This window comes from Hypanus sabinus, chromosome 3 (genome assembly GCF_030144855.1).
Source record: "Hypanus sabinus isolate sHypSab1 chromosome 3, sHypSab1.hap1, whole genome shotgun sequence".
In the NCBI taxonomy this organism is placed as follows: domain Eukaryota; kingdom Metazoa; phylum Chordata; class Chondrichthyes; order Myliobatiformes; family Dasyatidae; genus Hypanus; species Hypanus sabinus.
The window spans coordinates 1,528,464-1,554,766 of NC_082708.1; the positions used below are offsets into that span (position 1 = coordinate 1,528,464).

Sequence of the window (26,303 nt, forward strand, 5' to 3'; positions counted from 1 at the left end):
CTCACTCCGTGGATAAGTAATGTTGTGCTGAACTAATAAAATTAATAGTAATTAAATCCCTAACTAAACTAATCCTGGCTGCATAACTCACCATTTCCTACACATTCACTTGCCTATCAAATAACCTCTTTAACACTTTTTTTGCATCTGCCTCTACCACCTCCCCAGGCAGCATATTCCAGATACCCACCGCTCTGTGTAAAAAACTTGGCCCTCACATGTCCTTTGCAATTACCCTCTGTCACCTTAAATACATGCACTTTGGTATTATATATTTCAACCCTGGGAGAAAGATACTGGCTGTCTATTCTATCTATACCACTTATAATCTCATAAACTTCTAATGGATCTTCTCTCAGCCTGTGCCACTCCGGAGAAAACACCCCAAGTTTGCCCAAGTGCTCAATATTTAGCACATGCTCTCTAATCCAGAAAACATCCTGGTAGATCTTCTGCACCTTCTTTGAAGCCTCAATATCCTTCCAATAATGGGGTGGTCAGAACCGTGTAATACTCCAGATGCAATCATACTAAAGTTTTATAAAGCTGCAACCTAACTTCCCAACTTTTGAACTCAGCGCCTTGACTAATCAAGGCAAGCATGCCACATGCCTTCTTAACCAACTGCATTGCCACTTTCAGGGAACTATGAACTTGGACCCTAAGATCCCTCCGCTCATCAAACTGTCAAGAATCTTGCCCTTGACAGTGTACTGTCTCTTTACATTTGACTTACCAACACGTCAGATTTGGCTGGGTAAAACTCCATTTGTCATTTCCCCATCTGCAACTGATCTACTAAATATCCCACTGTATTCTTTGCCAAACTTCTAAACAATCTACAACACCACCACAAATCCTTGTATCTTCTGAAACCATACTAACCCACCCATCCACGTACTGACCTAGATCATATCTACTCATCCCACATGCACCCATTACAACCACTCGGCACCTTGTTCTCCTCCAGGAATTTCAGCTTGATAGTGACGTCACTGCGTAACCGCTCATACTTCTCCTTGTGCACCGCGTACAGCTGCTGCGCCAGGTCGATCTTTGGTAGTGTGACGGGGTCCCGAGGACCCAGGTTCAGCTCCTCCAGGTCTGTGCGGTAAGCATCATATTCCAGCCTGTCATCAAAACAACAGTTCAGACACCGAGCTCCCTCCACACCATCCCATCACACACACCCTGGGTCAGACACCCAGCTCCCTCTGCAGCGTCCCATCACACACATCCTGGGTCAGACACAAAGTGAAGCTCCCTCCACACCATCCCATCACACACACCCTGGGTCAGACACCCAGCTCCCTCTGCAGCGTCCCATCACACACATCCTGGGTCAGACACAAAGTGAAGCTCCCTCCACACCATCCCATCACACACACCCTGGGTCAGACACCCAGCTCCCTCTGCAGCGTCCCATCACACACATCCTGGGTCAGACACAAAGTGAAGCTCCCTCCACACCATCCCATCACACACACTCCAGATCAGACAGACTGAATCTCCCTCCACAACATTCCATCACACATACTCTGGATCAGACACAAAGTTGAAGCTCCCTCCACATCATCCCATCACATACTCCTGGGGTCAAACACACAGTGAAGTTCCCTTCACATCATCCCATCACATACTCCTGGGGTCAAACACACAGTGAAGTTCCCTTCACATCATCCCATCACATACTCCTGGGGTCAAACACACAGTGAAGTTCCCTCCACATCATCCCATCACATACTCCTGGGGTCAAACACACAGTGAAGTTCCCTTCACACCATCCCATCACACACACCTTGGGTCAGACACAGAATAAAGCTCTGTCAACACCATCACACTAGAGCAGTAATCTTATGAAATGCCCCGCCTTTATTTCCCTCCTAAAGCTGCTTTGGCTTTCATGATCCAACCAACTGGGTGATGTGTTTGGTACAGGGAACAGAGTATATCACAGCACAGCAACAGGCTGATTAGCCCAATATGGCCATGCTAGCCCTCAAATCCCCACCTGTACCAATTCCCTGTCTATACTAATCCCATTTCCCAGCACCACTTGGTCGATAGAGTTCAAATCAACTTTAGATACTTTTGATACATGCCACTGAGGATAAGAATAGAAAGATATGGCAGGTGACTGTGTGGCTGAGGAACTGGTGCAGGGGGCAGGGGTTTAGATTTATAGATCATTAAGATCTCTTCTGGGGAAGGTATGACCTGCACAAAAGGAGTAATTATACCTGAACGCGAGGGGGACCAATATCCTTGTGGTCAAGTTTGCAGGAGTTGTTATGGAGGGTTAAATATAATTTGGCAGGGGGATGGGAACCATAGTGTTATTGATGAGCATAAGGTAGTTGGCTTACAAACAGAGGCATTGTGTAATGAGACAGCTAACCAGGAGAGGCTGATGATAGGACAAAATTTCAGCCAACAAGATAAGTTGCAATGTAAACGGCATACAAATTTGAAAAGGGTGAATATAGGATTGAAGGTGTTATATTTGAATGTGCGCAGTATACGGAATGAGGTAGATGAATTTGCAGCACAGTTATGGATTAGCACGTATGACATTGTGGCATCACTGAATTGAGGCTATAAGAGGATTATAGCTGGGAGCTTAACATCCAAGGGTACACATTTTATCAAAGGACATACAGGAAGGCAGAGGGGGTGGTGTGGCTAAAAAAAAAATGAAATCAAATCATTAGAAAAAGGTGACATTGGGTCAGAAGGTGTTGAATCATTCTGAGTAGAGCTAAGGAACTGCAAAGGTAAAAAGACCCTGATGGGAGTTATATACAGACTCCCAAACTGTAGGAAGGATGTGGTCTACAAATTACAATGTGAGATAGAAAATGTATGCCAAAAGGGCAAAGTTAGAATAGTCAGGGGTGTTGTGCAATAGACTGGAACTTATTAGAGGGACTTAAGGTAAAGGAACACTTGGGAGACAGTGGTCATAATATGATTGAATTCAACCCTGAAATTTGAGAAAGAGAAACTAAAGTCAGATGTATCAGTATTAATGGAGTAAAGGGAATTAGAGGCATGAGAGGGGAGCTGGCTAGAATTGATTGGAAAAGACAATGGCAGGGATGATGGCAGAGCAGCAATAACTGGAATTTCTGAAAGCAATTCAGAAGGCTCAGGATATATACATTCCAAAGAGGAAGAAGTATTCTAAAGGCAAGATGACACAACTCTGGCTAACAACAGAAGTCAAAGCCAACATAAAAGCCAAAGAGACAGCATATAATACTGCTAAAATTAATGGGAAGTTAGATTATTGGGAAGCTTCTAAAACTCAATAGAAGGCAACTAAAAAGTCATTCAGAAGGAAAAGATAGAATATGATAGTATGCTGGCCAATAATATTAAAGAAGATACCAAAAGTTTCTTCAGATACATGAAGTCTGAAAGAGAGGTGAGAGTGCATATAGGATCACTGGAAAATGATGTTGGAGAGGTAGTAATGGTGTGCAAGGAATTGACGGAGAAACTTAATGTATTTTCCATTAGTCTTCACTATAGAAGTAGACCAGAAGTTCTAGAGTGTCAGAGGGGAGAAGTATGTGAAGTTACCACTACTTGGGAGAAGGTTCTTAGGAAAGTGAAAGGTCTGAAGGTAGATGTCACCTGGACAAGATGGAAAGAGGTAGCTGAAGAGATTGTGGAGAGGGTAGTAATTATCTTTCAAAAATCAATCGATTCTGGCATTGTTCCAGAGGATTAGAACAACGCAAATGTCACACTGTTCCTCAAGGAGGGACAGAGGCTGAAAGAAGGAAATTATAGGCCACTTAGTCTGATCTCAGTGATTGGGAAGATGTTAGAGTCGACTGTTAAGGATGTGGTTTCTGGGTACTTGGAGACACATGATAAAAATAGGCAGTAGTCAGCATAGTTTCCTCAAGGGAAAATCTTCCCTGACTATTATGGGAATCATAAATAGGCTTTCAAATAGCATCCCAAATGTGGGGTTGAGACTGCAAAGGGAACTGGAAAGGGGATATAAGGGTAATGTCACAATTGCAATGGGGGACTTCAACACACAAGGGGATTTGGAAAATCAGTGGTGACACAGGACAAGAGAGGGAATTTTTTGAATGCCTATGAGACGGCTTTTTAGAGCAGCTTGTGCTTGAGCTGACTCGGGGAAGAGGTCATCTTAGATTGGGTGTTGAGAAATAATCCAGATTTTGTCAGGGAGCTTAAGGTAAAGGGACCCTTAGGAGACAGTGATCACAATATGATTGAATTCATACTGCAATTTGAAGAGGAGAAGCACAAGTCACATGTATCACAATGGAATAAAGATAATTACAGAGGCACGAGAGAGTAACTTGCCCAAGTGGATTGGAGAAGGATACTGGCAAGGTTGACGGCAGAGCAGAGGTGGCTGAAGCTTCTGGGAATAGTCTACAAGGCGCAGAATAGATATGTCCCACAGAAGCTGTTGCTCTGAGACGGCAAGTGTAAGCAACCACGGCTGACAAGGTAAGTTAAGGACTGCATAAAAGCCAAGGAAAGGGCATATCAGGTAGCAAAAGTGAGTGGGAAGTTGGATGATTGGGATATTTTAAAAATCTAGCAAAAGGCAACTAAAAAAAGCCAAAAGAAGGGAAATGATGAAATATGATGGCAAACTAGCTAATAATATAAAGTAGGATCCTAAAAAACTTCTCAGTTGTATAAAGAGTAAAAGGGAGATGAGAGTTGATATTGGACCACCAGAAAATTATGCTGATGATGAGGTAGTAATGGGGGACAAAGAAATGGTGCATGAACTTAGTAAGTACTTTGTATCAGTCTACACTGTGGAAGACACTAGCAGTGTGCCAGAAGTCCCTGAATGTCAGGAAGCAGGAGTGAGTGCCATTGCTATTACAAAGGAAAAAGTGCTAGGCAAACTGAAGGGTCTTAAAGTGGATAAGTCACTTGGACTGAATGGACTACATCCCAGAGTTCTGAAAGAGATTGTAAATGAGATAGCAGATGCATTGGTCATGATCTTTCAAGAATCACTTCTTTCCGGCATGGTCCCGGAGGACTGGAAAATTGCAAATGTCACTCTACTCTTTAAAAAGGGAAGAAGGCAAAACAAAGGAAATTATTGGCCAGTTAGTGTAACTTCCGTGGTTGGGAAAGTGTTGGAGTCTATTATTAAGGATGAAGTTTCAGGGTACTTGGAGACTAATGATAAAATAAGTCAAAGTCAGCATGGTTTCTGTAAAGGGAAATCTTGCCTGACATCATCTGTTAGAGTTCTTTGAGGAAGTAACAAGCAGGGTAGACCAAGGACAAACTAGAGAAAACCTGCAGATATTGAAGAGTGATATTGAAAGTAAAGTTGTTTAAAGAAAAGAAAAAAGTGTCCTTGTTTGGGAGACAACAGTGATAGAAGAGGATAGTTTCCAATTATAGGACCCTGCTAGCATTTCATGAGAGTAAGCCTTGCAAAATTGGAATGCCGACTCAGTTTACGGAACTGGAGAAGACAAAGTGAGCTTTGGCTGTTGCATTGTTGCTTTTGAGAAGAGCAAGAGAGACGCGCTGGAAATATCGCTGGTAGACTTGAACACAGATGACTGTATGAATACGCTAATAAATACATTTGACTCTTTTTTTAAAAAAAAGAATCAGATTTATGAGGCATGTTCAGACTTTGACAAAATTTATAGAAACAATTCTAAAAACTATGGTTGATTGTATTATTGATTTTGAACTAAAGTACAGTCTCATGCATAAATACTTTTAAACCAACTTTTAAATTGTTGGATACTGCGTGTCTAGACACAAAGGACAGACAGCTATTGTTAACTGCTGAACAGAACGCACATTTGCACCTATGAAATCAGCAGTGAAGAGAATTTTTGGAGAAAAGGCCGTGAAGACAACAGTTGAAATTAGTGTGAGTCAGGAAACAGCACACTTCACTCAGCAGAGACAACAGTGTAGCAAGCATAGATCCCAGAGGGATCAGAGAAGGGTAACGGTACCTGGCACAAATCTAATACACAAATAGAGTAGAAGAACAAAATGTGTGGTATGTCAAAGTATTCACCGCAGGGAGAAAAAACAGTCTGCACAAAACTGAACAAGTTAGGTTAATTGAAGAAAATAACAAATCTGAAGATGTAGAAAAGTCCCATATCACACTGTTTGCAAAGGAAGCACTTACAAATTAAGAGATATCTGAGGCAGAGATTTTTTTAATAGAATCTCTAGGATCTGCTGTTACTGATATGGTGTGCATACACACTGTGTGTAGAGTAAAATGGCTTCAAAGCTATGTAAGTGAATGAAACCAGAATGAAGTGAAGAAAATGGTGAACAGAGATACACATAGTAACATAGCATTCAAATTTGGAGATGGTAAGATTGTACATACCACCAAAAAAGTGAAAATTACCACAAAAATAGGACAAACAAAATGTTACACTGGAACAGAGGTGGTACCAGTGAACATTACATTACTCTTGAGTAAAACTTCCTTAAAGAAAGCGGGAGCAGTACTGGATATGGAAACTGACCAAGCAACAATGTTTCAGCTGCCGGTGTCACTTGAGCTCACCAGATCTGACATGACTGTGTGGACATTCTAGATAAAGATATTACAGAGAATCCATGTGGGAATGAAGTACCAACTGTCATAGAACATAGAAATCTTCAGCACATTACAGGCCCTTCGGCCCACAATGTTGTGCAACCAGGTAATCTACTCTAGAATTTCCCTACCGCATTGCCCCCTATGTTTCTAAATTCCATGTACCTATCTAAGAGTCTCTTAAAAGACCCTATTGTATCCGCCTCCACCACAGTCAATGGCAGAGCATTCTACGCACTCACCACTCTCTGTGTGAAAACTTACCCTTGACATCACCCTTGTACCTACTAACAAGCACCTTAAAACTATGGCCCCTTGTGTTAGCCATTTCGGCCCTGGGAAAAAGCCTCTGACTATCCATATGAGCAATGTCTCTCATCATCTTATAAACCTCTATCAGATCACCTCTCATCCTCCACTCCAAGGAGAAAAGGCCGAGTTCACTCAACCTATTCTCATAAGGCATGCTCTCCAATCCTTGCATCCTTGTAAATCTCCTCTGCACCCTTTCTATAGCATCCACATTCTTCTTGTAGTGAGGTGACCAGAAATGAACACAGTACTCCAAGTGGGGTCTGACCAAGGTCTTATATCGCTGTAACATTACCTCATGGACCTTGAACTCAATTCCACAGTTGATGAAGACCAACACACCAAACGCCTTCTTAACAAAGCTGTCAACCTGTGCAGCAGGTTTGAGTCTCCTATAGAGACAGACCCCAAGATCTCACTGATCCTCCACACCGCCAAGAGTCTTGCCATTAATATATTGTGCCTTCAAATTTGAACTACCGAAATGAACCATTCCACACTTATCTGGTTTGAACTCCATCTGCCACTTCTCAGTCCACCCTATCGATGTCACACTAATCCCTGACAACCCTCCAGACTATCCACAACACTCCCAACCTTTCCGTCATCAGCAAACTTACTAACCCACCCTTCTACTTCCTCTTCCAGGTCATTTATAAAAATCACAAAGAGGAGGAGTCCCAGAATAGATCCCTGAGAAACACCACTGGTCACCAACCTCCATGCAGAATACAAACCATCTACAACCACCCTTTAACTTCTGTGGGTAAGTCTATTCTGGATCCACAAAGCAAGGTCTTCTTCGATCCTATGCCTCATATGTCTCATTACTTTCTAAATGAGCCTTGCATGGGGAAAATTATCAAATGCCTTACTGAAATCCATATACACTACATCCATTGCTCTACCTTCATCAATGTGTCTTGTTATATCTTCAAAAAATTCAATCGGATTCATAAGTCATGACATGCCCTTGACAAAAGCCATGCTGTCTATCCCTAATCAGATTATCTCTCCCCAAATGCTAATAAATCCTGCCTCTCAGAATCTTCAACAACTTGACCACCAATGAAGAAAGACTCATTGGTCTATAATTTCCTGGGTTATCTCTACTCTCTTTCTTGAACAATGTTCGCAACCCTCCAATCCTCTGGTATTTCTCCCGCCCCCACTGATGATGCAAAGATCATCGCTAGAGCCTCAACAATCTCTTCCCTCGCGTCTCACAGTAGCCTGGAGTATATCTCATCCGGTGCTGGCGACTTATCGGTCTACCAAGAGGGATTTCTTGCAGGTTGGCTGCAGTTACTTAAAAAGGGAGCTTCGAGAACATTTGTCCATTGTACGTGGCCTATCAGTGGAGTCAAAAGAGCTCTACCAAGAGGGATTTCTTGCAGGTTGGCGATGGTTATTTAAAAAGGGAGCATTAAGAGCATTTGTCCATTGTACGTGGCCTATCAGTGGAGTCAAAAGAGCTCTACCAAGAGGGATTTCTTGCAGGTTGGCGATGGTTATTTAAAAAGGGAGCATTAAGAGCATTTGTCCATTGTATGTGGCCTATCAGCGGCATTAACAGAGCTCTACGAACTAAATAAAAGCACAGAAGGGATTAGCGGAGCGGCCATTGTCGGGAGTAGGCCAGGGACAAGAGTAAAAGCAACAGGCTTTGGCTCACACCAGGGTTTGGCGAGAAAGAGGCATCAGCTTCTGTGCAAAGACTCTGTTAAGGTTTCCTTTTTGATTTTTTTCCTCCTTTCTTACTGTAACATTTAAATGGCTGTGGTGTGCTCTTTGCATTGGAGAACTGGGAGACCCACAGTCTCCCAGGGAACTACATCTGCATGAAGTGCATCCGGCTGTAGCTCCTTGTAGGCCATGTTAGGGATCTGGAGCAGCTTGTACGGGACAGCAAAGATATGATTGATCAAAGTTACAAGGAGGTAGTCACCCCGAAGTTGCAGGATGCGAGTAGCTGGAGGACTGTCAGGAGAAATGGAAATAGGCAGTTCCTGCAGAGCACCCCTGTGGCCATTCCCCTCAAAAACAAGTATACCGTTTTGGATACTTTGAGGGGAGATGACCACCCAGGAGAATGCCACAGCGACAGAGTTACAGGCACTGACCATGGGTCTGTGGCGCAGAAGGGCGCAGTAGTAATAGGGGACTGAGCAGTGAAGGGAACAGACAGGAGATTCTGTGAAGAGTCAGCGGGAGACGCTCATGGAGTGAGTACTGTTTTGGATTCGCTCCATAACCTTTACTTTTTTTTTAACCTTTGATCACCCTTATTCAGCTTATTTTTACCTATACCGAAAGTTTCTTTGTTAATTTTTTTTTGAACTTACTGCCAAGAGTTTGTTGTGAACTTTTGAAGATATGCAAACACAAATGTCTCTCAGGTCTAAGGGACGAGAACCCGGACGCAATCCGAACGGTAACGGAAAGAAGCAGGCTCCGCCACAACAAACTCAATTAACTTATGAATTGTTTATGGAGGTTTTGGACAAAAAATTTGATCAACTACAACAATTTTTTAAAGAAGATATAAAGGCTTTTCAAGAGTACATGGTTAAGACGGATTCAGTAATTAACCAGCAACAAGCTCTTATCGCGTCTCTGCAAGAAGATGCTCGGAAGCGAGATTTGACTATTGAAAAACTGCAACAGGATTTCATTTTGACCATTAAGCTGATGAAAGCCCTTAAAGCCAAGAGTGACGATTTTGAGAATCGGTCCAGAAGACAGAACCTACGTATACTTGGTCTTCCAGACGGCATAGAAAAAGATGACCCTTCGAAATATTTTGCTCAACTTTTAAAAGAAGCGTTTCCGACGATTTTCCCGAATAACCCTCCTTTATTGGATTGGGCACATAGAATTCAGCGTCGATCACCGAGTGCTACAGACAAACCTTCGGTTGTAATTGTCCGGTTCCATTATGTACACGACAAAGAACAACTTATATGTGCAGCTCGTTGGGCAGGAATGGTTAAATTCAAAGATTACTGCTTCCGTCTGGTTGAAGACTTTAGTCCTGACCTTTTAAAAAAAAGGCTTCTTTTTAAACCGTTGATGGCTGAATGTTATGAGAAAAATCTGAAACCTGCGCTCCTATACCCTGCGAAGCTTCGAATCTCTCTGTTGAATGCTCCAACATCAGGTTTTTCTTTCAACTTCAGAAGCGAGAAATTATCTGGAGAAGAACTTCCCTACTGCTACAGACACCAGTCTCTAATAAATGAACGATTCTGATCGTGCAAGATGGTTCTCGATTTCTTAAACCAGAATTAACCTCTGGTTATTGGTGTAGGTTCATCCTATACTTTATACTTAAGTTAAAGTGTGTTTTCGTTATATCAATTGTTTTGCCTTATACACTTTAACCATTATACTACATTCTTGTCCATTAACTTTGTTCCTTCGAAGGTATATTTTTAATTCTTTGAAGGTGAATTTTTTTTTGATTAAGATGGTGGTTTTTTGAAAAAGATTTTTGGTTTTGCTTAAGATGGCGTTATTTTTTTCTTTCTTTCGTCTTCTTCCTACAATGCATCGCTTATCATAGCTTAAATATTTTTTGTTTTGTCTGGGCTAGAGCCCGATTTATAATTTTTTTTTAGTAACTATATTCTTATTTTTTTACAACTAATTATACTTAGAAATATGGTTTTTATTATAGCGATTTTAATTTTTAAAGTTGGGGTGATTCTTTTATATATATCCTTTATATATGGAGTGTTCTTCCGCTGACATGGGGGTAGAATTAGTCTTATTCTTTCCTTTTTTAAGTCATATTTCGGCTTTTTCTCTTTTTCTTGGGGGGTGGGGGGATGGTCTGTTTCCTAATTCTATTTTTTTTGCATCAGTTTGTGTTAGTTTTTTCATTTGGGCTGTTTTTGAACTTCAAATATGTCTGTGTTGTCGTCACTTCCGGGTCCTCTCTTTACTTTTGTTCCTCTTCCGGGTGCATGAGTTTACAAGTTGGTTAACCCTTTCTATACCAAAGGGTTGATTTTAGAATTATGGCTCAGACCATTAATTTTGTGTCTTGGAATACTAATGGTTTAAATCATCCAATTAAACGAAAGAAGATTTTCAAAGTATTCCAAAGACTTAATGCTCATATCATTTTTGTACAAGAAACTCATGTGAGGAAGGAGGACAAATTTTGTTTTTTTAGATTTTGGCGGGGTCAACAGTATCACGCAAATTTGAACGCTAAAGTAAAAGGAGTTTCAATTTTTATTGACTTCTCTATTCCATTTGTTCAACATGATATTTTTTCGGATCCGAATGGTAGATTTTTGTTAATTATGGGTTTACTTTGTAATAAAAAGGTTGCTTTGGTTAATGTTTATGCTCCAAATGTGAATTGTCCTGACTTTTTTAAGTCCTTATTTACCTCTTTACCCAATCTAAATGAATATGTTAATAATGGGTGGTGACTTTAATTGCTGTTTAAATCCTTTGATGGATAAATCTTTATCTATTCAGACTTTACCTAATAAGTCAGCCACTTGTATTAACTCTTTTTTGACTGACAATGGAGTTTTTGATGTTTGGAGATTTCGGCATCCTAATGACAAAGAGTTTTCTTTTTTCTCACATGTTTATCACTCTTATTCAAGAATTGATTATTTTTTTGTAGACTCTTGTTTTATTCCATTGGTAATCAGTTGTAACTATGATATTATAGCTATCTCTGATCATGCTCCATTATTACTTTCTATGAAATTTACGGATACAGCTTCTAATGCCAGACAATGGCGATTTGACTCTACCTTATTGCAAAACTTGGACTTTATAAAATTTATGAAGGAGCAGATCGACTTCTTCTTTTCAACTAATTCTACAGACGATATCTCCTGCGGAACACTTTGGGACACTTTTAAAGCGTATATACGTGGACAGATTATTTCTTATTCTGTTGGTTTGAGAAAACGTACTAAGACGGAAACTCTTTTATTGGTTGATAAAATTAAAGAGATTGATAAGAAATATTCGATTGCTCCTAGTAAGGAGCTTTACAAACAAAGGGTTGAACTTCAAATGGAACATAGTTTATTACTTACATCCTCGATTGAAAATCAATTAATGAAAACTAGATCTGATTTTTATATACATAGTGATAAATCTGGTAAACTGTTAGCTAGTCAATTGAAGAATGCTTTGGTTAAATGTCAAATCACTAAGATTTGTCAGCAGAATGGGAATTTGACAGTTAATCATGATGAGATAAATAAGGCATTTCAAGACTTCTATACCACCCTGTATCAATCTGAATTTCCTCAGGATTGTAATACCATGTGTGATTTTCTTGGGAAATTAAATTTTCCAAGATTATCATCTGATGATCTTTCAATATTGGATACTCCTATTACGGATGTAGAAATTAAAGGGGCTATTTCCTCAGTGAATTTTGGGAAAGCACTGGGTCCAGATGGTTATACAGTTGAATTTTTAAAATTTTTTTCTGCTACTCTTTCCCCTTGGTTATGTAAGGTTTTTGAGGAAGCCATTAGATTGGGGAATTTGCCACCATCTTTTTATAGAGCTTCCATTTCTCTAATATTGAAGAAAAATAAAGACCCTACTAACTGTGCTTCCTATAGACCAATATCTTTATTGAATGTAGACTCCAAGATTTTTTCCAAGTTACTGGCATCTAGATTGGAGAAGGTATTACCCAAAATTATTTCAGAAGATCAAACTGGTTTTATTAAAAATCGCTATTCTTTTTTTAACATTAGGAGATTATTGAATATTGTTTATACTCCCTCACATGATACTTCAGAATGCGTGATTTCATTAGATAGAGAAAGCATTTGATAATGGCCTTACTTATTTAATGTGTTGGAGAAGTTTAATTTTAGTCTGATATTCATATCATGGATTAAATTGATTTATCATACTCCAGTTGCCTCAGTGTTTACCAATAATCAAAGATCTCCTTTTTTTCGCCTACTTCGGGGCACTAGACAAGGATGTCCTCTTAGTCCATTACTATTTAACATTGCCTTAGAACCTTTGGCAATTGCCATCAGACAATCACAGGATATTTTGGGTATTAATCTTGGGACAGACATTCATAAGTTATCTTTGTATGCAGATGATTTATTACTATTCATTTCTAACCTGGAGAAATCTATCCCAGCAGTTTTATCATTATTGGCTCAATTTAGTGAGTTTTCTGGGTATAAGTTAAATCTTAATAAAAGTGAATTGTTTCCTTTGAATAAACAGGTCCCAATTTATGGAAATTTACCTTTTAAATTAGTTAATGATTCTTTTATTTATTTAGGGATCAAAATCACAAAAAACCATAAAGATTTATTTAGATTTAATTTTTTACCCTTAATTGATCAGATTAAAGGTTTGTTTACTAAGTGGTCACCATTATCTTTATCTCTAATAGGTAGGATTAATGCTATTAAGATGGTTATTTTACCTAAGTTTTTATATATTTTTCAAGCGATACCAATTTTTATTCCGAAATCTTTTTTTACTAATGTTGATTCAAAAATTTCTTTATATATATGGCAGAATAAAAATCCCAGGTTAGGTAAAATATATTTACAGAAGACAAAAAAGGAAGGCGGGTTAGCATTACCTAATTTCAGATTTTATTATTGGGCAGTTAATATTAGATACTTGTTATGCTGGTTGAAAGATGGGGGTGGATCTTTCGGCCCTCGTTGGGTGAGTTTAGAAACTAAATCGGTATCAGCTTATGCTCTGGGTTCTATTTTAGGGACTTCTCTCCCTTTTGCTCTTTCTAAATTGCCGAAATGAATTGACAACCCGATAGTTAAACATACTTTGCGTATATGGTTTCAATTTCGGAGATTTTTTGGGTTGACTCAATTCGTTTTAAATAGTCCTATTGTATCTAATTGTTTTTTCCACCCTTCCATTATAGATCAAGCTTATTCAGCTTGGAAAACTAAGGGATTACTAAGATTTTCTGATTTATTTTTGGACAATTGTTTTATGTCTTTTGAGCAATTATCCAACAAATATAACTTGCCTAGATTTCATTTTTTTAGATATTTACAGATTAGACATTTTTTAAGTTCTGTACTCCCTACGTTTCCAAATTTTGTGCCTGCAGATATTTTGGAGAGTTTATTTGAATTAGACCCTTTTCAAAAAGGGCTTATTTCAAAACTTTATAATATAATTATGGAGATACGTTCAGAGCCCCTTTATAAGACCAAAAAGGATTGGGAAAAAGAGCTTAACCTTATTATTTCTAGTGAGAATTGGGATAGAATTCTTCAATTAGTCATCGATATTTGCCAAACATTCATTAATACAATTTAAGGTCGTACATAGGACCCATATGTCCAAGGATAAATTAGCTCGTTTTTACTCTTATATTAGTCCTATCTGTGATAGATGTCAATCTGAAATCGCGTCTTTAACTCATATGTTTTGGTCTTGTTCATTTTTGGAAAAACATTGGAAAGATATTTTTGATATTATTTCTACGGTTTTGAATATTGATTTACAACCTCATCCTATTACCGCAATTTTTGGTTTACCAATGTTAGACTCACTGCATTTATCTTCTTCTGCCCGTCGAATGATTGCATTTCTAACTCTGATGGCTAGAAGATCTATATTGTTGAATTGGAAGGAAATTAATCCTCCCACTGTATTTAATTGGTTCTCTCAAACTATGTTATGTTTAAATTTAGAAAAAATTAGAAGTGGTGTTTTTGAGACTTCTATTAAATTTGAAAAGTTATGGAGACCATTTATTCAACATTTTCATATGATGTAATATGACCCTGTTCCAAGTTCATTTGATTTCCCAGCTTTTAGCTTATGTATGTTGAGAGGACCGGAAGTGACGGCATTGATGAATATTTATTCTTGTGAGATATTATAAACAGCCCCCTTTTTTTTCTCTTTTTTTTGTTTCTTTTTTCTTCTATATTAGTTATTAGTTATTAGATTAGTAGATTAGCTAGTTTTGCATTATATATATATTTTTTTCTTTCTTTTTTCTGTTTTTTTTATATCATATATTATGAAATATTTAGACTTACCATGTTCATACATATATTGTATGGCTTATGTCTTGGTAAACTCATTTATATTGTAACTATTGTTCATGTTTTTGTTTTCATTTGTAATGGAATTTGTATGTTTGTAATTTCTTTATTAATATATCATTTGTATTCTGTCCATATTACTAATAATAATAAAAAGATTTAGAAAGTAAGAAAGAAAAGAGATTCTGTGGGCGTGAACAAGGCACTCAGATGGTATGTTCCCTCCCAGGTGCCAGTCAGGGATGTCTCAGATCACATTCACAACATTTTGGAGAGGGAGGGGAAGCAGGCAGGTGTCTTGCTACAAATTGGTACCAATGACATGGGAAGGATAAGCAAGGAGGGCCGGAAAAGAGATTTTAGAGAGCTAGGTAGAAAGCTGAGAAGCAAAACCTCCTGGGTAGTAATTTCTGGATTGCTGCCTTTGTCACGTGCCAGTGAGGGTAGAAACAGGATAATTTGGCAGATAAATGTCTGGCTGAGAAGCTGGTGCGGGGGGCAGGGCTTCAGCTTCTTAGATAATTGAGATCTCTTCTGTGGGAGATATGACCTGCTCAAAAGTTATGGGTTGCATCTGAACCCAAGCGAGACCAATATCCTCGCGGGTAGGTTTGTTAGAGCTGTTGGGGAGGGTTTAATCTAACTTGGCAGGGGGGTGGGAACCAGAGTGAAGGGACTCAGGAAAGAACAGATGGTAAAAAAGTGAAGATAGCGTGCAATCAGTTTGTCAGGAAGGGCAGGCGGGTGATGGGACTTAGTTGCAGCCAACAGGCTGAGTATCAAATCATGACGGATGCAGAATCAGAAAGGACAGCAAATAAGTTACTCAAGGTGTTGTATCTAAATGTACATAGTATAAGGTGGATGATCTTGTTGCAATATTACAGATTGCCAGGTATGATGCTGTGGCCATCACTGAATCATGGCTGAAGGATGTTTGCAGTTGGGAACTGAATGTCCAAGGTTACATGTTATATTGAAGGGATAGGATGGTAGGCAGAGAGGGAGGTGTGGCTCTACTGGTAAAGAATGGCATCAAATCAGTAGAAAGATGTGATATAGGATTGGAAGAGGTTGAATCCTTGTAGGTTGAGTTAAGAAACTGCAAGGGTAAAAGGTTGATGGCAGTTATATACAGGCCTCCCAACAGTGGAGTCTGACGTTAAGCCTACTAGGGGATCAGCTATACCGGATTGGGTGTTATGTAATGACCTGGAGGTGATGAGGGAGCTTATGGTAAAAGAACCCTTAGGAGGCAGTGATCACAATATGATTGAGTTCAACTTGAAATTTGAAAGGGAGAAAGTAAAGTCTGATGTAGCAGTATTTCAGTGGAGTAAGGGAAATTACAGTGGTATGAGAGAGGATATGGCCAAAGTAAATTGGAAGGAACTACTGGCAGGGATGCCAGCAGAGCAGCAATGGCGTGTGTTTCAGGGAAAAGTGAGGAAGGTGCAGACATGTGTATTCCAAAAATGAAGAAATACTCAAATGGTAAAATAGTACAACTGTGGGTGACAAGAGAACATAGAATAGTACAGCACATTACAGGCCCTTCGGCCCACAATGTTGTGCCAACTCTCAAACCCTGCCTCCCATAAAACCCCCCACCTTAAATTCCTCCATATACCTGTCTAGTAGTCTCTTAAACTTCACTAGTGTATCTGCCTCCACCACTGACTCAGGCAGTGCATTCCACACACCAACCACCCTCTGAGTGAAAAACCTTCCTCTAATATCCCCCTTGAACTTCCCTCCCCTTATCTTAAAGCCATGTCCTCTTGTACTGAGCAGTGGTGCCCTGGGGAAGAGGCGCTGGCTATCCACTCTGTCTATTCCTCTTAATATCTTGTACACCTCTATCATGTCTCCTCTCATCCTCCTCTTCAAAGAGTAAAGCCCGAGCTCCCTTAATCTCTGATCATAATCCGTACTTTCTAAACCATCCTGGTAAATCTCTGTACCCTTTCCAATGCATCCACATCCTTCCTATAGAGAGGCGACTAGAACTGGACACAGTACTCCAAGTGTGGCCTAACCAGAGTTTTATAGAGCTGCATCATTACATCGCGTCTCTTAAACTCTATCCCTCGACTTATGAAAACTAACACCCCATAAGCTTTCTTAACTACCCTATCTACCATGTACCCCCAGATCCCTCTGCTCCTCCACACTACCAAGTGTCCTGCCATTACTTTGTACTCTGCCTTGGAGTTTGTCCTTCCAAAGTGTGCCACCTCACACTTCTCCGGGTTGACCTCCATCTGCCACTTCTCAGCCCACTTCTGCATCCTATCAATGTCTTTCTGCAATCTTCAACAATCCTCTACACTACCTACAACACCACCAACCTTTGTGTTGTCTGCAAACTTGCCAACCCACCCTTCTACCCCCACATCCAGGTCATTAATAAAAATCACGAAAAGTAGAGGTCCCAGAACAGATCCTTGTGGGACACCACTAGTCACAACCCTCCAATCTGAATGTACTCCCTCCACCATGACCATCTGCCTTCTGCAGGCAAGCCAATTCTGAATCCAGCTGGCCAAACTTCCCTGGATCCCATGCCTTCTGACTTTCTGAATAAGCCTACCGTGTGGAACCTTGTCAAATGCCTTACTAAAATCCATATAGATCACATCCACTGCACTACCCTCATCTATATGCCTGGTCACCTCCTCAAAGAACTCTATCAGGCTTGTTAGGCATGATCTGCCTTTCACAAAGCCATGCTGACTGTCCCTGATCAGACCATGATTCTCTAAATGCCCATAGATCCTATCTCTAAGAATCTTTTCCAACAGCTTTCCCACCACAGACGTAAGGGTTACTGGTCTATAATTACCTGGACTATCCCTACTACCTTTTTTGAACAAGGGGACAACATTCGCCTCCCTCCAATCCTCCGGTACCATTCCTGGATGAGGACATAAAAATCCTAGCCACAGGTTCAGCAATCTCTTCCCTTGCCTCATGAAGCAGCCTGGGGAATATTCCGTCAGGCCCTGGGGACTTATCCATCCTAATGTATTTTAACAACTCCAACACCTCCTCTCGCTTAATATCAACATGCTCCAGAACATCAACCTCACTCATATTGTCCTCACTGTCATCAAGTTCCCTCTTAGTGGTGAATAGCGAAGAGAAGTATTCATTGAGGACTTCGCTCACTTCCACAGCCTCCAGACACATCTTCCCACTTTTATCTCTAATTGGTCCTATCTTCACTCCTGTCATCCTTTTATTCTTCACATAATTGAAGAATGCCTTGGGGTTTCCCTTTACCCTAGTCGCCAAGGCCTTCTCAGGCCCCCTTCTTGCTCTTCTCAGCCCCTTCTTAAGCTCCTTTCTTGCTACCCTATATTCCTCAATAGACCCAACTGATCCTTGCTTCCTAAACCTCATGTATGCTACCTTCTTCTACCTGACTAGATTTTGCACTTCACTTGTCACCCATGGTTCCTTCACCCTACCATTCTTTATCTTCCTCACCGGGACAAATTTCAAAGCTATTTTAAAAGCAAAAGAAAGGGCATACAACAAAGCAAAAATTAGTGGGAAGATAAATGATTGGGGAGTTTTTAAAAACCTACAGAGAGCAACTAAAAATATTAGAAGGGAAACAAGATGCCACACATGAGACTGCTTACCACGTTAAGAGCCCATGGTATTACAGCAAAGTTACTAACATGATTAGAGCATTGGCTGATTGGTAAGAGGCAGCGAGTGGGTATAAAAGGATCCTTTTCTGGTTGGCTTGTCAGTGACTAGTGGTGTTCCACAGGGGTCTGTGTTGAGACCACTTTTTTAATGCTGTGTATCAATGATTTAGATGATGAAATACATGGCTTTGTTGCCAAGTTTGCAGATGATACGAAGATTGGGGGAGGGGCAGAGAGTGTTGAAGAAACAGGTAGGATGCAGAAGGACTTAGAAAGATTAGGAGAGTGAGCAAGAAAGCAGCAAATGAAATATAATGTTGGAAAATGCATGGCCATGCACATTGGTAGTAGAAATAAACATGGAGACTATCTTCTAAACGGGCAGAAAATCCAGGAATCTGAGATGCAGAGGGACTTGGGAGTCCTTGTGCAGAACACTCTGAAGGTTAACTTACAGGTTGAGTTGGTGGTGAGGAAGGCAAATGCCATGTTAGTATTCATTTCTAGAATACAAGAGCAAGGATGCGATGCTGAGATTTTATAAGTTACTGGTGAGGCATCACCTTGAGTACTGTGGACAGTTTTGGGCCCCTCATCTTAGAAAAGATGTGCTGGCATTGAAGATGGTCCAGAAGTGGTTTATAAGGATGATTCCAGGAATGAAAGAGTTATTATATGATGAACGTTTGATGGCTTTGGGTCTGTACTTGCTGTAATTTAGAAGAATGGCTGGGGGGGTGGGGATCTCATTGAAACCTTTTGAATGTTGAAAGGTCTAGACAGAGTAGATGTGGAAAGGATGTTTCCCATGGTGGGAGAATCTAAGACAAGAAGGTACAGCCTCAGAAGCGCCTTTTCAAAACAGAGAAGCAGAGAAATTTCTTCAGCCAAGGGTTGTGGAATTTGTTGCCATATGCAGCTGTGGAGGCCAGGTCATTGGGTGTACTTAAGGCAGAGATTCACAGGTTTTTGATTGGACATGGCATCAAAGGTTATGAAGAGAAGATCTGGAACTGGAATAGAGGAGGAAATAGAAAAAAAAGGTCAGTCATGATGGAATGGTGGAGCAGACTCGATGGGCCAGATGGCCTAATTCTGCTCCTATGTCTTATGGTCTTAATACCTTTCAACAGTTCCAGCACACCCTTTTTCTTTATGCCTATATGCTCAAGCCTTTCAGTCTGCTGTAAGTAATCCCCACAACTGCCAAGGTCTTTTTCCCTGGTGAATACTGAAGCAGAGTATTCATTAAGTACCTCCACTACCTCCTCTGGTTCCATGCACTTTTCCACTATCGCACCTGATTGGTCCAATTCTCACACGGCTCATCCTCTTGCTCTTCACATACCTGTAGAATGTCTTGGGGTTTTCCTCAATCCTGCTTTCCAAGGCCTTCTCATGGCCCCTTCTAGCTTTCTAATTTCATTCTTGAGCTCCTTCCTGGCACCCTTCTAATTTTCTAGAGCTCTAACAACACTTAGTTTCTTAAACCTTTCACAAGCTTTTCTTTTCTTAACTGGATTTTCTACATCCTTTGCACACCATGGTTCTTTTACCCTACCATCCTTTCCCTGCTTCAATGGAATATACTAATGCAGAACACCATGCAAATGTTCCCTGAACATTTGCCACATTTCTGTTATGCATTTCCCTGAGAATATCTGCTCCCAATTTATGCTGCCTAATAACATATTCCCCCCTACGCCAACTAAATATTTTCCAAAAATGTCTGCTCCTATCCCTCTTCAGCAATATAATAAAGGAGATAGAGTTGTGATCACTATCCCCACAATACTCTCCCACCGAAAGATCCGGTACCTGACCAGTTCATTTCCCAATACCAGATCAAGTACAGCTTCTCCTCTAGTTGGCTTACCTACATACTATATCAAAAAATGTTCCCGAACATACCTAACAAACTACACCCCATCTAAACCGCTTGCACTAAGGAGATGCCTTATTAGGAAATCAATATTAGGAAAGTTAAAATCACCCATCACAACAACCCTTTTCTTATTGCACTGATCCAGAATCTGCCTCCCTATCTGCTTCTTGATGTGTCTGTTACTACTGGAGGGGTCTATAAAAAAGACCTGGTAGTTATTGCCCCCTTCCTGTTTCTAACTTCAACCCACAATGACTCAGTAGACAATCCCTCCATGACTTCCTCCTTTTCTGCAGATGCGATACTATCCCTGACCAGCAGTGCCACTCCCCCACCCCTTTTGCCTCCCTCTCTGTCCTTTTTGAAACATCTGAAGCCCAGCACATTCAGCAGACAGTCCTGCTCCTGAGACATCCAAGTCTCCGTCATGGCCACATGACCATAAATGAGAAATGCAAAGTATTGCTCAAACCTCACAAGCAGCTTGGACACACTTCAATTGATAGACTTCAGAAACTGCTCAGGAGTTCAGGCAACAAGATGCAGATTATTTTTCATTTCAAAGCAGATAAATGACAGCTGTGAGACATGCCAAAAGTTGGAAAGCCCAATCCTAAGCCTAAAGTTGGTCTGGCAGTAGCATATGAATACAATGAAACAGTAGTGGCAGACCTGCATGAAGTGGATCTGAGTGTGGAACCCCCACATTATCGATGAGTGCTGGTAGCATCATAAATACAAAGAGACCCTCAGAAACAGTAAAAAAAAAACTTCATCCATTCCTGGATAAATGTGAATGGTCCACCTCAGAAAGTATTCAGTGATAATGGTGGTGAATTTAATAATGATGAATTCAGAGATATGGCAGAGAACTTTAACATTGAAACAAAAACAACAGTGGTATATAGTCCTCGGAGTAATGGACTTCTGGAGTAACACAAACTCTTACTGAAATAATACTGCAGGTAAAGAAAAGCAATGGTTGTAATTGGAACACAGTCCTTATGGCAAAGAAAACCTTGCAGAATGTACATGGCTATAGCCCATATCAACCTGAGCTTGGCCAGATTCCAAAACTTCCCTCTGTACTGGTTGACAGGCCAGCTGCTCTGGAGGGCACTACAAGGAGTGAGTGGATAGGAAACATAGTTCAGCACTGCATGCATCAAGTAAGGCTGTCACAGAAGGAGAGTGTTCAGAGTAATTCGAAGAGCACCGAGGGCACAGATCCGTCCTACAAATGACAAATATGATAAAGGGGACAAAGTGTATTACAAAAGAGCAGACCGTACAGAATGGAAAGGTCCTGGAGTTGACATTGGTCAGGAGTTGTGGTATTCCTGAGACATGGAGAGTACATATGAGAGAGTACGTCGTTCCAGATTACGTAAAGCACAAACTGAAGACCATCAGAACTCCACGGAGAATGACACAAAAAATGAAAAGCACTTATCTGGCAGACTGTCACATAGCACAGACAGGGATGAGGAGAGTGCAGCTAAGGACCCAACAGAGGTCCAGACAGTGTGAAGAGAGTGCATTTGAGAACTCAGCAGACTTGTCTGAACAGAAATGATCACAAGTGCAAAGACAACATGGAAGTTTCAGTCTTAAAACAGGAGAAACTGTGAGATTTGCACACCAAAGCACTGGTGTCTCGTACAAAGCTGAAGTCTTAGGACGAGCAGGCAAAGCCATTGGGAGAAATAAAAGTTGGTACAACTCGAATTACCTAAAACCAGTCACTGTCGTTGGCACTGCAGGGTCAGTCGATATGTCACGTGTAGACAGACTTCATATTGAATCAAGTATAGATCAGGCTGGACCATCTGAGAAATGTCAAGATGAAGATTTCCTAGTAACTAAAGAGGTGTCGTTTGAATCTGTAAAACAGGATGAAATCAGAAGTTGGAGAAATAATGGAGTGTTCAAGAAACTAGACACAATGGCCAAAAGACAATGTGCACCCTGGAAGAAATCCCAACAGGAATTATACCAAAAGCACATCTGGTAGCTAGAGCTTTTGAGGGACTAAATGTAGAAGAACTCTGAGAAGACTCACCAACATGTGCTTCACAGTCTATCCGACTACTTCTCTCAGTGCCATGTCAAAAGCATTGACAACCCCATTGCATAGACATAAAATCCACATTCTTACAGGGAATGGAGCTGTCGGTGACATTTACATTAAACCTTCTCCTGAAGCCAGAAGCGAAGGAACACTGTGGAAACTCAAAAAGTGTGTGAATGGTTTAGCAGATGCATCATTCTGCTGGTATAAAACGGTCAGGGAAATAATGTTGAAAACAGATGGAAAGATGTCACAGGTGGATGCAGCTGTTCTTCACTGGCAAGATTCAGGATAACATGTGATTGGAATACTTGCTTGTCATGTAGATTACTTCATATGGGGAGGTTCGCAAAACTTTACAACAGTTAACCCTCAGCTTAAGTCAGCCTTTCAGGTTGGATGTGAGGAACATGACACATTCTGCTATGTAGGGTAGACATCCTTGCTGCTGAGAGAACATTTCAACTGCACTAAGAAAGCTACGTCAGGAATCTTCAGACAATCTGCATGGAGTCCTCATATGCCACACAGCGGGATGCATCCCTCAGTGAAGCTGAAGCGGAACAGCTTAGATCAAATATAGATCAGATTCTATGGATGTCAAGGCAGGGCAGACCTGACATCATGTTTGATGCCTGCAACTTGGCATCCAGCACAAAAAATGCAGCAGTACAAACTTTACATGAGGCAAACAAGATAGTGTGCATAAATCAATCAGAAAAAGTAGTCTTAAAGTTTCAACAGCTTGGGAAAGATGGCTCACTGAGGCTCACTGCCTTCAGTGATGCCTCACTTGGAAATCTTCCTAATGGTACTCAGGGGAGTATTTTATTGTACTGATGGGAGAAGAGGGAAGATTTTCACCTCTCTATCAGCAATCAAAAAAAATCTGAAGAGTTGTCAGAGTACGTTGGCAGCTGAAACCATTACAACGTCTGAAGGCATTAACAATGCAGTTTTTCTGGTGACCCAAAGAAGAACAACTACTCTTTGGTTGATGTCATCAAATCCACCAAGTCAGTTACAGAGAAGAGGCTTTGTCTAGAGATAAGCAGCATCAAAGAACTTATCCAAGCACAGTAAATTCATCATATGCTTTGGTCAACTACAAAGGAACAACTAGCTGACTGTCTCATAAGAAAGGGAACTCCAGCTCTTGTGCTGTTAAAGGCACTTAGTGAAGGGATTTGGTAACCCAGAATTGTTTTAACTTCAGTGGCTGTGATATGGAAACTAATTCCCATATCCTAATGGACATTTGAATTGCCTTTAAATTTGTTTCAAATTTAATTTTTTAAATATCTACATAAAAAGGGAGATTGTTGAGTTCTGTTCATTTGGAATATGTATTTAATACACATCCACAGTCTCCCTGTTATGCACGTGGAGGGAGAGGAATTGTGGAATGTAAAGGTGGTGGCCCTCAGGTATTGAAGAGAGACATTGAAAGTAAAGTTGTTTAAACAAAAGAAAAACCTTGTCCTTGTTTTTTGGGTGCTACAGTGAAGAAGGCAAATGGCATTCATTTCAAGAGGACTAGAAAATAAAAGCAAAGATGTAATGCTGTTGCTTTATAAGGCATTGGTGACCCCTCACTTGGAGTATTGTGAGCAGTTTTGGGCCCCTTATCTAAGAAAGGATGTGCTGACATTGGTGAGGGTTCAAATGAGGTTCACAGAAATGATTCCAGGATTGATAGGCTTATCATATGAAGAGCGTTTGCTGGGTCTTCAGAATTCAGAAGAATTAGGGGTGACCTCATTGAAACCTATTGACTGTTGAAAGGTCTTGATAGAGTGGAGTGGAGTGGAGAGTGGGAAGTGGAGAGTATGTTTCCTATGATGGGGGAGCCTAAGACCAGAGGACACAGCCTCAGAATAGAGGGGTGTCCTTTTATTAAAGAGATGAGGAGGAATTTCTTTAGCCAAAGAGTGGTGAACCTGTGGAATTTATTGCCAGAGGCAGCTGTGGGGGTCAAATCACTGCAGAGGCAGAGGTTGATAGATTCTTGATTAGTCAGGGCATACAAGGATATGGGGAGAAGGCAAGAGACTGTGGCTAAGAGGGAAAATGGATCAGTCATGATGAAATGGCGGAGCAGATGCAATGGGCCGAATGGCTTCATTCTGTTCCTATATTTTATGATCTATTGTCACAGTGCTGGACGAGCTACTCCTGAGATTCAGTGAGAATCTCTAACTCCTTCAAACAGTGCCTTCCAGATTCCAGGGGAGGGTTGTAGTTTTTCTATCCCCTCAATCTTCTACACCTCAGCCAACTTCTTAAGTTTAAAGATAGCCTTAGTGTGGATGTTGCAGGAGGAAATTTAACTGGAGCAGGGCAAATTATGAGAACATTAGGCAGGAATTAGGGAGAGTTAATTGGGAACAGATGTTTTTTGGCAAGTCCATACCCAGCATATGGAGGGTATTTAAAGACCAACTGCATAGAGTATAGGATATTTTAGATCACAAAGGAGGAATTAAGAAATGTCAAAGAATAGATTGGGTGAATTTAGGAAGAAAAAGGAAAAAGGTTTAGGAAGTTAGAATCAAGCAGAGCCCTTGAGGATTATAAAGCCAGTACAGAACTCAAAGGAATTAGGAAAGCCAGGAGGGCCAGTAAAAGTCCTTGGCAAATAGAATTAAAGAGAATACCAAGGCCTTCTATACATACATCAAGAGCAAGAGGACAACCAGGGAAAGGGTGGGACCACTCAAGAAAAAAAGGAACATTTCTTGGATGTGGGTGAAATCCTTAATGAGTACTTTACATCAAAACTGATCAAGGATAAGGATGTGGAAGATAAAAGGATCAGTACATGCTCATTTGGTTGTGCATTTTGAGATAAAGGAGGAGGTACTGCTGGGTCTCTTAAAGGACATAGAAGAGTACAACACAATGCAGGCCCTTCGGCCCAAGATGTTATGCTGACCTTTTGACCTAATCTCAGATCAATCTAACCCTTCCCTCCTACATAGCTCTGTAATTTTCATTCATCCATGTGCCTATCTAAGAATCTATAAAATGTCTCCAATATATCTACGTCTACCACCAGCCTTGGCAGTTGTGTTCCATGCACCCACCACTCTGTGTAAAAAAAAAACTACCTCTGACATCCATCCTATACTTTGCTCCAGTCACCTTAATATTATACCCTATCATATTAGCCATTTCCACCTTGGAAAAAAGACAGGCACAACACCTTTAAGAGGATGAAGGTTCATCAGTATGGTCAAAATCGAGTTAGGAGGGAGGGTGGGGATACAAACCAGACTGAAACACAGAGGAATGAGGCCTCCTCTATCTAGCATCTTGTTGGCAAATGTGCAATTGCTGGAGAACAAAACCGAGGACATGAGGGCAAGATTACTGTCGAAGAGAGAAGTGAGAGCCTATTCTATTGTAAGCTTTCTCTGGATCAGACCTGAAGGTTTCCCAATTTACAGAAAGCATTGACTTGTTGATTCAGAAAAGTTAAAAGGTGGAGATGTGTGTTTTGTGATAAATTCTTGGTGTGCTCCAAAGAGGTGGTTTTGTCAAACTAATGTTCCACTGACATGGAACACCTAATGGTCAAATGGCAACTGTTTCATATACCTAGAGGTTCTCACCTGTGATCCTGACCACAAGTTACATTCCACTAGTGGCTGATGATAATCAAGTGCTCATGATACCGCATGATGCCATCTCCAAACAAGAA

General features: G+C 40.6%; 1 protein-coding gene across 9 annotated transcripts in view; it reads right to left on the reverse strand.

Annotated features, from left to right (window-relative positions):
- Positions 1-26,303, reverse strand: part of LOC132390966 (arfaptin-2-like) — a 150,425-nt gene that overhangs the window by 22,875 nt on the left and 101,247 nt on the right. For all 9 annotated transcript variants that reach the window (XM_059963514.1, XM_059963513.1, XM_059963512.1 and 6 more), the window contains one exon: positions 956-1,130. In XM_059963514.1, coding sequence (XP_059819497.1) covers positions 956-1,130 — 175 coding nt within the window. The remainder of the gene's footprint in view (positions 1-955; positions 1,131-26,303) is intronic.